The sequence below is a fragment of the Manduca sexta genome, unplaced genomic scaffold (genome assembly GCF_014839805.1).
Source record: "Manduca sexta isolate Smith_Timp_Sample1 unplaced genomic scaffold, JHU_Msex_v1.0 HiC_scaffold_790, whole genome shotgun sequence".
Classification (NCBI taxonomy): domain Eukaryota; kingdom Metazoa; phylum Arthropoda; class Insecta; order Lepidoptera; family Sphingidae; genus Manduca; species Manduca sexta.
In genome coordinates, this window is record NW_023595617.1 from 13,417 (window position 1) to 28,193 (window position 14,777).

Sequence of the window (14,777 nt, forward strand, 5' to 3'; positions counted from 1 at the left end):
TTACAGCTTCGTGTCCTACAACTCAAATAAAAAATAGCTACCATTTTATCAGTTAAAAAGAAATATATACCATCCGGAAACATTCAAATCCATTCAGTTTAAGTGAGTTCCGGCGTATAATCGTCATTGCACTCGACTCAACATTCCTCGAGTGCGGGCTATTTGCGAGTAGACGGTTTCAATAACACTAATATTAGTGCAACGTTATATTGTACACGTGTCTTTTATGTGACCTGTAGCACAAAATCCAGCATATCTTCAAAACATAACGCAAAGGTTTTTTTAAACAAATTGTTTTGTTCGGTGATTCCATCATGTAAATTTGAAGGAATTGAGATTTTTATCCATTATTTCCTATGAAAACTACATGGGAAATAAGTGTATTTAAGTAATTAGAAATATAGGACATTTTAAGTCGCGACAATGAGCATAATATGGTAAAGATTTTAACTACTATGGTAATGATGAGATGATCCCGGTAATGAAAAATATAAGTAAAATTCTGTGAAGAAAAACCTTGTAAGGAAACCTACATTCCTGAGAATTGTACAATTTACATATTTGTATAATTAGATACCTACTTACGGCCATTTCTTTAATTGAGTAATAGTAAAAGCAACTGTTATATTTGTCAAAATTATGACGTTTGTGTTATGGCAACTGGTAGTATACTTGCGTTGTTATTTAATACTATTGCAGTTTAGAAGAAACTGACAGTTTATATTTGAATGAATTGTTATTTTATGCTATATTTATTCAGGTTCAATTGTTAAATATAAATTTGTAAAGGCATGATCAAAGATGTAGTTATTTTAGTACAAAACCTTTTAACCACTGCTGCCACATTAGCCACGCTCCAGAATGTTCTCAATAATATCGTCACCAAGTATCAAGATCGTTACGCACGATTTTACCCAATTTATACGTGGTTTTAAAGTTGATTGTCATGTTTTATTCATGTACTAGCTTTTGCTCGCGGCTCCGCCCGCGTTATAAAGTTTTCAGGCTAAAGTTTTCCATTATAAAAGTAGTAGTTTCCGGGAACTATGTTCTTCCCAGGGTTTCAAACTGTCTCCATACCAAATTTTATCTTAATACGTTGGGTAGTTTTTGAGTTTAAGACGTTCAGGCAGACAGATGCAGCGGGGACTTTGTTTTATAATATATTTTTTAGAACTTTTAAGAGGGATAATCCCGTCATACATCATTGTTGCATAACTTTAACCGTTTACGCAGCGCACGCAACAGAAGCTCTCAAAACTAATAAATTGTCCCCGTATTTGCAATGTTTCATTACTGCTCCGCTCCTATGGTCATAGCGTGATGATATACAGCCTATAGCACCCCACAAATAAAGGGCTATCCAACACAACGAATTTTTCAGTTCAAACTGGTAGTTCCTGAGATTAGCCATTACTGCTCCGCTCCTATTGGTCATAGCGTGATGATATATAACTTAGAGCACTCCACGAACAAAGGGCTATCCAACGCAAAAGAATTTTCAGTTTGGACCGGTAGTTCCAGAGATTAGCCATTACTGCTCCGCTCCTATTGCGTATAGCGTGATGATATATAGCCTATAGCAATCCACGAATAAAGGGCTATCAACGCAAAAGAATTTTTCAGTTTGGACCGGTAGTTCCAGAGATTAGCCATTACTGCTCCGCTCCTATTGGGTATAGCGTGATGATATATAGCCTATAGCAATCCACGAATATAGGGCTATCCAACGCAAAAAAAAATTTCAGTTTGGACCTGTAGTTCCTGAGATTAGCCATTACTGCTGCTCCTATTGGGTATAGCGTGATGATATATAGCCTATAGCACTCCATGAACAAAGGCCTATCCAACGCAAAAGAATTTTTCAGTTTGGACTGGTAGTTCCTGAGATTAGCGCGTTCAAACAAACAAACAAACTCTTCAGCTTTATATAATAGTATAGAAGTATAGATAGTATAGAGTATAGATGTCGCAGTAGTCAAAGTTGCGTTAATGATGAGATGTGTATTCGTCTGCCAAGTTTGAATTTCAGCCCTCTAAATTCGCCGCCCGGGGCTGGCCCTGGCTTGCCCCCTTAGATCCGGGGCTGACTGAGAGTGTTATAAACGTAAGAGTAGACAAATATAATGAGAAAGCTTCGAACTGCTAAGCTATCGGGAGTTACACGTGTTATTGTGAGTCAACAATAAAAGATAGACATATGCTGTCGTGGGATATTTTTTACATAATTTTAAGGAGAACATTTCCGTCATACATGATTTCTGTGTAGCTTTAACCATTAAGGTTGCACACGCGACGGAAGCTTAAAAATGGAATAACTTCTCCCGTTTTCCCAACATTTACCTTCACTGCTCTGCTCCTATTAATTGTAGCGTGATGAAAAGTATACTATAACCAGCACAGGAGTATGACAAATAATTGTACCAAGTTTCGTTAAAATCCGTCTAAATTAAGTATAAGTTTGTCAGTTGGGTACAAGGTACGCTTAGTACAAAATTTTTGCCATATTTTAAAATTGAACGTATTTATGATATTAACTGTGTAATTTAGCAAGGGAATTTTAGTCGTGATCTAAAGATAACAAAAATAATAACACTTCTAAACTAATGCGAATTATAATATTTACATATTTATAAAAAAAATATTGATTTCTTCACTTGCGGCAGATTTCTAATCTGCCCAATGTTTCGTCAAAGGTGTTTTTTTTTACCGAAGTTAGCTGAAGCCGAAGCCGAAGGAAGCTTAGTACCCTTTTGTAAGACATTGTAATCATACCTCCTTCTAAAATGATTAGAAAAGTATGCGAAGGTATATTTACTTTCAAATGCAACGGATTAGTTTACGTAAACCGTGAAACAGATTATGATGAAAATCACACAGACCAATAAAGTACTTATTTTGCTGTATATAGGCTAGTTTTTATCCCGGCAAAATTCACAATGAGACTTTAACCTAGTAACTGAGTAATGGCTATTAAAAAAGGTGAGGTTAACTCTACTCTTGAAGATGCCAATAGGATTATACTACAGTCATTAAATTCTGGGGAAAAATACTCCCCTTCTGTGTGTACTACTTCAGATTGATTGGCCCGCGTTTGCCGCTGATACGCGCCTTGAGTAATGATATGCAAACAACATAAATTATTTGAACATATTTGCTAGTCCTCATATTACGCAATGTCAATGTTTTCGCTTCGGATACATTGAAGAAAATATTAGTTCAGGATTATGGAAAATTCTGATAGACGAAGTCGTATTGTGGGAACATTATTTCATAGTTTAGACGTTTACATTCGTTGGATGCGAGCCGCTTCTCGCAGATTAGTCTGGTAATCTTTAGGCCAGGTTTATTTTCAGCAGTGGATTTCCAAAGGCTGAAGATCGTATAAAATATGAACTAAAGGGTGAGACGAACAACTCTGTTAATCTCGAATAAATTTTAATTCTGTAAATTCGGTAACTATAGGAGAAGACAATGCCTGTATATTGCAGATTGGCGGCAAATTATCTCACATCTGAACTACAAACAGACTGATTGTCAACCAAAATATTCTATAAAATATGGTTTTAGTGAGGGCTTAAATTTCCGCATTATACATTTTAGCTAGCAATTATTTATTCAGACAGAAATACCGCTGATGTTGTCTGGGAACACCTGCACTTATAAGTTGGTGGTATTTTACCGTTATTAGACGTAGGTACAACGTACAAACAGCTACAAAAGTAGCTGAACCAAAATTTTTAATCGCCTTTAAACTTTTGTGCTCTTATCAACAATCCTTTTCCTTCACAATAAATTTCAAATTTTTTAACTTTACTTTATTTAAAAAAAAGAATATTTCAATTGAACTCTATGTATAACAGCATTTTCAATTTTTTATTTGTTCAGTTAATTTTATGGCTAACTTTACGTCATGATTGCTTTACGGTTGGATTTCCTCAGAATTTATACTCATCAATCGCGAATACATTACAATTATGTTATTTTTACCTATATATCATAGCACTCTATTTCAATTCAAATTAAAAAAAACAACGATAGGGCTGTGAACTAATGGACGGCCGGTCCTCGTTAAAAGCAAAATGCTTGTTGAAAATATTGAAGTACATTATAAAATTATGCGGCCGCTGTCTCCATCCGCAATTATCGCGGCAAGAATGATTGCGTCAGGATTTCGCGCAAAAGAGCGTCGAATTCTCGTCGCTTTTCATTTTAGCGATACATCATAATTACAAAAACTACCAACGTCACATTACTTAAATGTGGACCCCATTAATATGGGGCTAAAGTCGAATATCCTTTAATGGCCGGTAAATTTTGTATCTCATCCGAATTGAGAAAGCTCGAGTGTTAACATTGCGGCGATTTTAAAAAGATGTGCGCCGACTCCTAGTCGTTTCATGAAATTTTTATAGCACAAACCTTTGATGCGGCCCTCGGGGTAAACGAGAAATGATGTGAATGTCCCTGGTTTAGTGGGTCAAGAGAGGTCTATTGATAGCGAGGACGATGCGATGCGGCGAGACCCAGTTTCTGCTAAACATGTCCTAAGGAACATCAAACGTTTTGGTCTACAACTTCACTCAAAGGAATGCTAAAAGGTGTTTAGCAGTTTAAAAACATTTATGCGCTAAATTGAAAATCGAATTTATTTCACTGTGATTGCTATTGGCTGATACGAATCGTCGTATCGTTAAATAGACCAATCAGATTAAAGTTAATAGATGACTTATTTGATCGTTTTCGATTGATCTGAAGATATTGTAATTTTTATTTTGAACTTATATCAAATATATCTGAGCCTATTTTCATTCAATTTTATTTATATGTATTTTAAAATTGTGTTTGAACATGTTTAACTGTTCTATTCCTACTGGCAAGTGTCAACATTTTAAAACGTCATTCGTGACTATTTCAATTTGAGCATCACAACACTCATATACAAACTATGTGAATTAGACCCAACGAAATTATTAACTTTGCGTACATCGGAATAGTTCACGGTATCCGCAAGAAATGTTCACACTTTGTTCATATAGATTAATGGACTTGGTAAACAAAACTTTTAATGAGTTTTCATGCCTATATTTGATACAACTTATTTTAGATTTCGTGTTTTTGTTTTAGTTAAATCTATGTTTTAATTAAATATTTTAGTTCCGAAAAGGTCGTTTTTAATATAATATTGAAATAGGAAGGTAAATTTAAAACATTTCTTATAAATGAAAGTATTTAGAAATTGTAATATTGTAGAGCTAAGTTAAATGGGGCTTTATGTCTGAGAGAAAGTTTTAGAGCTTTAGCAATAAAAAAAATAACTAGAATTTTGATACAAGTTTTAATGTGTATCAAACACATACAGACACAAGTATCAAAATAAAATAGCGATTAATTAAAATAATGTAATTTATTTCTAAGAATGATAACTAAGTTGTAACAGAGGAAATATATCGGTCGGTTGTCGGTCTGTCTTTATCACTGCTAAAATTGTAACAAAAATAACCCATGAATAAAAATTCTTTCGCTAAAACCGGATTTAGTATTTTTATTTTTGGTCATTTTGTAGTTGCGTGCAATTTATGTTTGTAAGTGTATTTCTGAGTAAAAGCATGGTGTTGTCGCTCCGATAAATTCTCTCTAGTAGTAGTTGGTTTTAGAACATGTAAGTCAAAACTACTTTTAAGAGAGGTATATAATATATACTTTATTTTATTAACGTAATATCAAAATGATCTTGTATGTGATTAATGGGATAGTGGAGACCATCAATGAACTTGATACCTTAAAAAAATATCATGACTGTTACAAATAGGTACCTATTGCCTAATATCCGTAAAAGAGTTTAGTTTCCATACAATTTATGTCTACATAACTCAATTAAGTATAAGCAGATGTTTATTTTGTTTTTTTTTTGTAGAGTCGTTTCCGTAGTATAATTTCAATTAGGGCATAGGTTTAAGGAATACAATCTAGTCTTAATGTAATTTAGTGCTTAAGTATTCTTTATAATGGTTGTGTTCTGTGTTATGCCTTTTGTTAAAGAATAAAAAAAAAAAGATTTGCTATCAAAGGTCGCGCTTGGGTTTGACTTAAAGATATTTTTCCGTTCCAAAACCGGGTCGCAAATAAATCCTTAATTTTACACTAGTATTCGGAGATGGAATGCAAATTCAATTTTCACATTGTGGAAAACATAAATTACTGAGGTAAAGCGTTGATTTTGAAATGCGATTAAAGAAATAACTTTGGTGAGTTATTGGAAATTATTCGTGGAGTGAACTCATTTCTTTGAAATTGTTAGCTATTTTAGAGTAAACAAAATATATTTTGTTCAACAACTTAGTTTGACAGTAATTTAAACCCGCCATAGTGGCCCATATAAGTGTCCTGTGTCCTGCTTATGGATCCCACTGCACTTACCAGTAGGTGTAGTGGGGCTGTCATGGCTGTATAAAAAAAAAACTGAATGCTGAATATGTGTGCCATTTGGTTATCAAAATGTATCTTTATATATTTTTATTTTTTTATTAGCGTTATGATAGAAGTAAGTGTATTGGAGTCAACATATTTCCTGACGATTATGAGACTTAACATTTTATGTTTAACATTACGAGGGTAGGAGGAGGGTAGTCCATGGTCCCGTGCCACGCAGTGCTTTGTGATTGAATGTTCTGCGTGAAGTTGCTGTTTATAGGCCGTTTGATGAGATTATTATCGCGTCATAAGTTGAAATTCAGGTCGTAAATTAATTTCTTTCTGACACTGCATTAGTTTAAAAAAGTCACAATTTTTTTGCAGTTTGCGCTGCATTTTTCCTTTATTATAATATTTTTAAAATATATTGAACTTCTTTAATAGTTTCACTCATATTGATAGAGCAAAAGATAGTATAATATAAAAACAACAATTAGAAATACATAATCCACAACAGTTTCTACAGATTACAAAAACATGTAACGAAAGAGGTGGCGCAAAATAAGTACGCACCAACATCTAGAGAACATTATGTAAAAAAACTATATGTATAATTATTTGGCAGATAGAATTTTTTTCCTGTACTAAATAAGATTCCTCTATAAAGTAAGGATAGCAAGAATTTAAATCCATTTGTTGTTACCTTAACTTGTTTTAACTATGAATACTTGAGACCAATTAATCATTATATTTATGTTTTTTATTTACACGGAAGGTTATTCTAGGAAATAAATTACCATAATAATAGACCCTGGTTCGATAAATATTAATTTAATTAACTTAATTAACAAAGGTAGAAAACATACAATGACACATCGACACTATATATTCACGTGTTTGTGAAAAATGTAAATAAATATTTATCGGTGATAGCCTAGTTTAAAAATCATGAGTGTATTCTTTGTGAATTTATCGTTCGCTTTAACGGTGAAGGAAAACATCGTGAGGAAACCTGCACATCTGAGAAGTTCTCTATAGGAATTTCGAAGGTGTGTGGAATCTACCAATCCGCACTAGGCCAGCGTGGTGGACTGAGGCCTAATCCCTCTCAGTAGTAGAGGAGGCCCGTGCTTAGCAGTGGGCAAGTATATAATACAGGGCTGATATTATTATTATTATTTATCGGTGACAAAATAATGAACTAAGGATGCATAACCTTAAGCATAGGGCCGTGAAGTGATAGGCGAAGCCGCAGACTAAAAGATAGTATATTATAAATTTCGAATAGCTTTTGAAAATACGGTTAATACACCGTTTTGCTGGAGGCATGATCTCATATTTAATCTCTTAATTCTGCCTTTCCTAAATGACTAATAAATAAAGTAATACACATATTAAAAACAGGTCCAAATATTTGATCCAAAATTAAATTAACATTTATATTCGTCCATAACAATTAGAATGCTATAAAAGTGTTATAAAATTTACAATAGCTATTGAAAATGTGCAAAATGTAATTTGTTCTTGATTAAACAACATGTTTTGGGACGATAACATCATAATTATGTATGTATGGCATCCTTAATGGAAATTTCGGTAAGCAATCGTGCATATTGACGAAATCTTAAAATAAATCGATTTCATTTGAGGTCAATATGTGGTTTAATCCAAATTTTAATGAGAAGGTTTTTTAAGATGTTTAATGATTTTTGTGAATGTTTAATTAATTTCGGTTAAAATAATATATTTTAATGTTGCAACATTGAAAATGTACTTTTTACGCTAATTATCGCCATGACTCAGGAATACTACATACGTAAATTATCACTACATAGTATAAAACAAAGTCGCTTTCTCTGTCCCTACCTTTGTATGCTTAAATCTTTAAAACTACGCAAAGAATTTTGATGCGGTTTTTTTTAATATAATGTCGAGGCTTGTCTTTGGGTGAAGTGGTTTAAATAAAATATTGGTACTGTTCACATTAAAATGTATTGAAAAAGTCATCACTAATTACAGACGCGACTCATCTGCGACCCGACAAGCCCAAGACTGGCATATTGCATAAATGCAACGTTGCATGCCTACGTCATGGCATTGTCGTCTCTATTCCTCCTTTTTAAGAATTACCGACATAGTACATCTAAAACATTTTTAAAACTATGGGATAGTGTAAACAAAAGTATGTTATTACGATTATACGTACAAATTGCTGTCGCGATAGAATATAATAACAATGGTATCAACTTTCAAGCATGTTATTTATTCAACGGGTCATATAAAAGTTACACAATTCTAATCACTGATATATTGGAACATTAGAATATTAACTAAAACTTTATGCGTACTGGATATTCGGTGCCTGTTGCTGAACATTTTTGTCAATTTGACCTAATTATGTGGCAGCAATCAACTCCTTTCTGGCCCAACTTTTCGCTCCTTTGTTACACTTTTTCACCAGAGACACATAGTTAATAATAACAAAAGCACTTGAACTTCTACTATCACAGTTCCATATAGCTCCAACTTTTGCTCAACGGAACTAAGGTTGGCGTCGTTCGCGCCGTTTTGGGCTATGATTATTTCCTCTGGTTTGCTGTACGATTTACCCATTGTATAGTTTAAGTTATATATTACGTACTAAGATTAATCTGTGCTCAATAGAACAATAAAACTTAAATGTAAAAGTATTGTATATAAAGTATATAAATGCTTACAATGTAATCTATTTAAATTATATTTAAAGTCGCCATCATACTACTAAGCGAAACGTAGCTACAGTAGCTGTTACGTTTGTAACTATACTAGTTAACGACTTCATTATCAATATCGAGCCGCTTAGCATTACCATAGCTTTCACTGGACAAAATCCTTTGACAAAATTCTTAGTTGCTAAATATAAAGTATGTCAGAACATATGCATGTTTGTACGAAAATAATTAATTACAAATAATAATATTTCAGTGAAGTTATTACAATAGGGTACCGGACTCATTTTTTTTCTTTACTATTATCAAATATTTACATATTATAAATTATAACACAGAAGGAATTATTAAAATCCGGTAAAAATCAACAAGTTATAAGTCTTTGAATTTCGGTGGAAGGGGTAATTAACAAGTAACAGAAAAGAGACGAAATATCCACATCGCGCCCACTTCTGCACATTACAATATTTTAAATATGAATTACTCGCTCATTTTTAACCAATTGTTATGCAGTTTTCGCAGGAGTGCTTCTTTTCGTATTATTAACCATTACATATAGAATAATGTACAAAATCAAGCATAGGCCGGTCCCTATTACATTGTTAGATTAAACATTTTAAGCTAACACTACATAGGATAACATATTAACATTACATGAATCGTACGGGTACTCTCGTCGCTCTTCCACTACGCGTGGTACGAGTGATAGGCACTTCACCCTCTGGAACCTCAGTATCTGCCAAGGTTGTTTTATCACTATCATCACTGAGATAATACGCATAGTCCATTGAAATGTTACATTTTTTAGGCCTTACCTTGCGTTTTTTAGAGGACGCAATATATATTTTTTAATTGTAGGGGGTCAGTGTAAAGCTAAAACCAAGTTTGTGGGGTCGCCACCCTTGTCCCACGGCCGCCATCTTGAAAATAGGGGTTGAGATGGTTTTACGATGTATCTCTTAAACTATTTATCTGACAAAAAAATTATAAACATTTTTGTTGCAAATTAAATTCTCTACAACTTTGGTCCAGTAACTTTTGTCGTAGAACTATAAATAAAAAGTTATAAGCGAAAATGTTAAGAAATTCAATGTTAAGCAATGTCCATTGCAACGTCATCAGAACGTGTGTTTATAAGGTTCATAATACTTTTTTGTACTCTCATTACGTACAACACAAACCCGCGGTTGTCGGCTTGTAAGCGAATTACTTGGATCCTGAATCGCTTTGGCACAGATGAAGCAATTGTTCACAAAACAAATTTTTACGAACTATTTGGGAAGTTACTGTACATATTGCGTGTTATTGTTATTACGTGGACAATCGAACCGATAATGTTGTTCGTCGTCGCAGCAGTAGCTCCAGTAGTTTATCGTCAGTTTCAGAAGCTCCAGAGCCAGACTTTGATTTTCGAACCAGATATTCGAACTTTCCTGCCTGATATTTGAATGTAATATACCTTGTTATCTCTATTTAACACGCGAAAAGGTCCATCATATGTAGGTTGTAAAGGCTTACGTACAGCGTCGTTTCGTATAAAACGTAATCACATATTTCTAAATCCGGGTGAATAAATATGTTCTGTCCTTTATTCTGCCTAATAGCTACAGACTGAAATTTCCTAATGATATCTCTTAATTTGTATACATACTCATGACTACTATCTATTTCTACGTTTGATTTAATATCATAATAATCAGCCGGTAACCTTAAAGTTGTTCCGTAAGTAATTTCTGCTGCGCTAATGCCAGTGTCGCTTCTTACTGCTGTTCTCAGTCCTAGTAATACAGTTGGCAATTCAGTTACCTAGGATGATGATATGTTGCATAACCGAGCGGTTAATGCAGCTTTAAGCGACCTATGCCAACGCTATACCGCCCCATTGCTCTGTGGGTGGTAGGGTGTTGTAAGTGATTTATTTATACCTAACAACCTCATTAGTGTACTGAATAATTGACTTTCGAATTGGCGTCCTTGATTGCTAGTTAGCTTTTTTGGGCAACCAAAACGAGAGATCCATCCTTCAAATACTACTCGTGCAATAGTTTCAGCAGTTATGTCTTTAGTAGGAAAACATTCTGGCCATCGTGTCCCTTTATCTACTATAGTTAGACAGTACCTAAATCCTTCTGGTGAAGTGGGTAGAGGCCCTATTATGTCTACATGAATATGTTCGAACCTGTCACACTGGGGAAACGTTCCTAAACCTAACATTGTGTGTCGATTAACCTTTGATCGTTGACATTTAATGAACATCTTGGCCCATTGATTGACATCGCGATTCATACTCGGCCAATAAAACGATCTTGTGCCAATTTTCGAGTGGCTTTACTCCGGGATGGCTCAAATTATGTACGGTATCGAAAGCAATACGCCTAAACTTATCAGTTAAATAGGGTCTAATTCTACCATTTGCTATATTGCAAAAATATATATCACGCTTTCAGGTAACATTATTTTTTGTAAACCATTAGTAGCGTTATAAGAATTCATTATTACTTATATTGTATTTATAGTTATTATAGGTTTTTTATATATACCTTCTTTCTCAATGTCATATTACCGTGATGCACCTACCTTGATTATCTCTGCACCACCCTAAGGTTGACTGGTAGAGAATGCCTATGGCATTAAGTCCGCCTGTATACATTTGTATATTAAGTGCAATAAATAAATAAAATAAAAATTCAATAATTGTTGAACATAGGTATCCCGTTGTTGGTCTCTAGCGAGTTCCTGGTAATCTATAACGGTGGGACAGTTTATTGTTGCAACTCGTGATAATTTATCTGCAACAATATTATCCTGTCCACTCACATGTCTGATGTCTGTAGTAAATTCACTAATGAATAGCAAATGTCGTGTACGTCTAGGTAATTCTGTCTCATTATTTATTTTGGAAAACGCGAAAGTATTAGTTTTGTGATCCGTATATATTGCTAACTGCCGTCCTTCGACCATATTCCGAAAATGACGAATAGCTAGGTAGATCGCCAACAGTTCCCTATCGTATGTGCTATATTTGCATTCAGTTTTAGACATATTTTTAAAAATAACCTAAAGGTAACCATGCATTGTTAACTCGTTGTTGCAACACCGCACCTACATATGTATCGGAGGCGTCCGTCATAAGTGCAAGCGATGCATCGGCCACCGGGTGCGACAACGTGACCGCTTTTCACAAGCTCAACTTGCATTCTTCGAATGCTTGCTCAGCGATTGGGGTCCATGCAATGGGTATTTTGTCCTTCTTTTTCGAACCATGAATAAAACTATTAAGAATTGATTGAGATGAAGAAGCGTTTGGTAAATGAGACCTATAAAAGTCGACTATGCCCAAAAATCGTCGCAATTGTTCGATGTTTTCGGGCTTGGGAAATTCATTAATAGCTTTAACTTTATCACCAAGTGGACGAATCCGTCTGATGTCACGTGATAGCCAAAAAAGTCTATCTCTGTCTTCCCAAACGTACATTTTGCTAAATTTATAGTTATATTATATTTGTTTTTGGTGCTATAATTATGTCATCAATATAACAAAATATATCGTCTTTGCAATCAGCGTCCAACTCCTGCTACACGGTATGATGCATGAACCGCTGGAACGTTTGAGCAGCATTGCGCAACCCAAACGTATATTGGGATATATTCCCATACGTGGGAATTCGTATAACCCGAATGGTGTAATAATTGCAGTTTTTCTATGTCCTCTGGCGCTACAGGAATACAGTGATAAGCTCTGTTTATATCAATCTTTGAACATATTTTTTTACCAGATAGTAAATACGTGAAGTCGGATAGACGAGGTATAGGGTATCTGTCCGGTTTGGTAATAGAGTTAAGCTTCCTATAATCTCCACACGGGCGTAACTCGCCATTCTTCTTGGGTATCACGTGCAGTAGACTGGCCCAAGGACTCTTTGAAGGTCGGCAAGTACCTGCTTCTTGCATGAATCGAAACTCTTCTTGCACTTTCTTATATCTAGTCGGCGGTAGAGGTCTAGCCCGCGCAAATACTGGGGGTCCAGTTGTCTCGATGTAGTGAAAAACACCATGGGTAGGTATTTCCCTGTACGCTGCAGGCTTAGTAATATTAAGGTACTTACATAATAAATCGTGAAATGGGTGAGTATTCTCTACTGTTTTCACGGTCGGCTGATCCACCTTCACTATACTGGCAACAGATTTCAATTTTGTTAAATTATCAATTAACCTACATGACCTTAAATCTACCATAATCAAACCGTAGTGAGCCAGACAATCTGCCCCTATAATTGGTTGGGTTACCTCGGCGATAATGAATGATTTATACGGTCGCCGTAAACTAAAGTCCAATGACATTATCTTAGTACCGAATGTCTTAATTACACTTCCGTTTGCCGCGTATAGTTTATATTTACTACTTTCACTCGCAAAACGTTTGAACTTGGACACTGGTAAAACTGACACATTGGCGCCGGTATCAAACAAAAATTGTAGACCGCTTTTTTGTCCTTAATACACAGGCGCTGGGTTACTACGCTGGTACAGACATCCGCCTCTGACTGTACCGCATTTAGTTTTTTTCCGCTTCAGTCTCCTGCTGCTTCTGCCATGCACAAGGTTGAATGCATTTGCTGGCTTTTCCCTTGTACCGGAAGTGGAAAAAGCACAACCAATTTGGGTTTCTCCGGTTCACGTGTCCTGTGCGATCGTGGCTTCGTGATGCAGGGCGACGAAACTTCTTGTATCCGTTACGACTAAACGATCTGTTTCTCGAGTTTGAGGTTTCCAACTGGCTCAAACGCTGCGTTAGCTGAGCAATCTGCTCTACCAGGCTTGGCTGCGTGGCTGGTAAACTGTTCCTAGAGCACGACACCTCTTGGATTTCTGCAAATCGAGTCGTTTCGACAACTTTATCTGCCATAGTAGCCAGCTTCTTCAAATCTTTCAGTTCACTTACTGTGAGAAATGCCTGTATCGCTGCTGGTAAATGTCCCATCCATAGCATACTCAAAGTTTCGTCCCCAAACTTGTTTCTAGCAAGGTCTCTCATTCTTCTTAGAAGTTGGGAAAGCTTCTGGTCTCCCAATTCTAATTCTTTCAAAAGCTTTTGAACCTGCCGAACCTCTGACTCCTCATACACGATAAGTAGTCGATTTTTCAAGGCTTCATACTTTTTGGTGTCGGGCGGAGCCAATACAATATCGCTTACTTCTTCTACCTGCTCACGGTTAAGCTTCGCAACAACCAAATTGTATCGTGATTCGTCGGCCAACTTCTGATTTGCTACCACCGCCTCAAACTGGGCGAACCAAGGCGTGGTGATTCCTTCCAGAAATCCGGTATCCTGCTTGACACGGTTATTTGTGCCAAAGCGTTTTCGCCCATCTCGACCATTAACTGGAGCTAATGACGAAGGATTCATTTTTATCACGTCACGTTCGCGTCGCGATCACTTTAGTACTTGTCGGGGTCACCAATGTCGAGGCTTGTCTTTGGGTGAAGTGGTTTAAATAAAAGATTGGTACTGTTCACATTAAATTGTATTGAAAAAGTCATCACTAATTACAGACGCGACTCATCCGCGACCCGACAAGCCCATGACTGGCATATTGCATAAATGCAACGTTGCATGCCTACGTCATGGCATTGTCGTCTCTACAGATAGAGTGA

The 14,777-nt window shown here is 35.6% G+C and overlaps 1 protein-coding gene across 1 annotated transcript; it reads right to left on the reverse strand.

The window, feature by feature from the left end:
* Positions 1-13,677: 13,677 nt before the first annotated feature.
* LOC119193615 lies at positions 13,678-14,529 on the reverse strand. The gene has a single exon (XM_037447254.1). The coding sequence runs from the start codon at positions 14,527-14,529 to the stop codon at positions 13,678-13,680; it is 852 nt and encodes a 283-aa protein (XP_037303151.1).
* Positions 14,530-14,777: the final 248 nt, after the last annotated feature.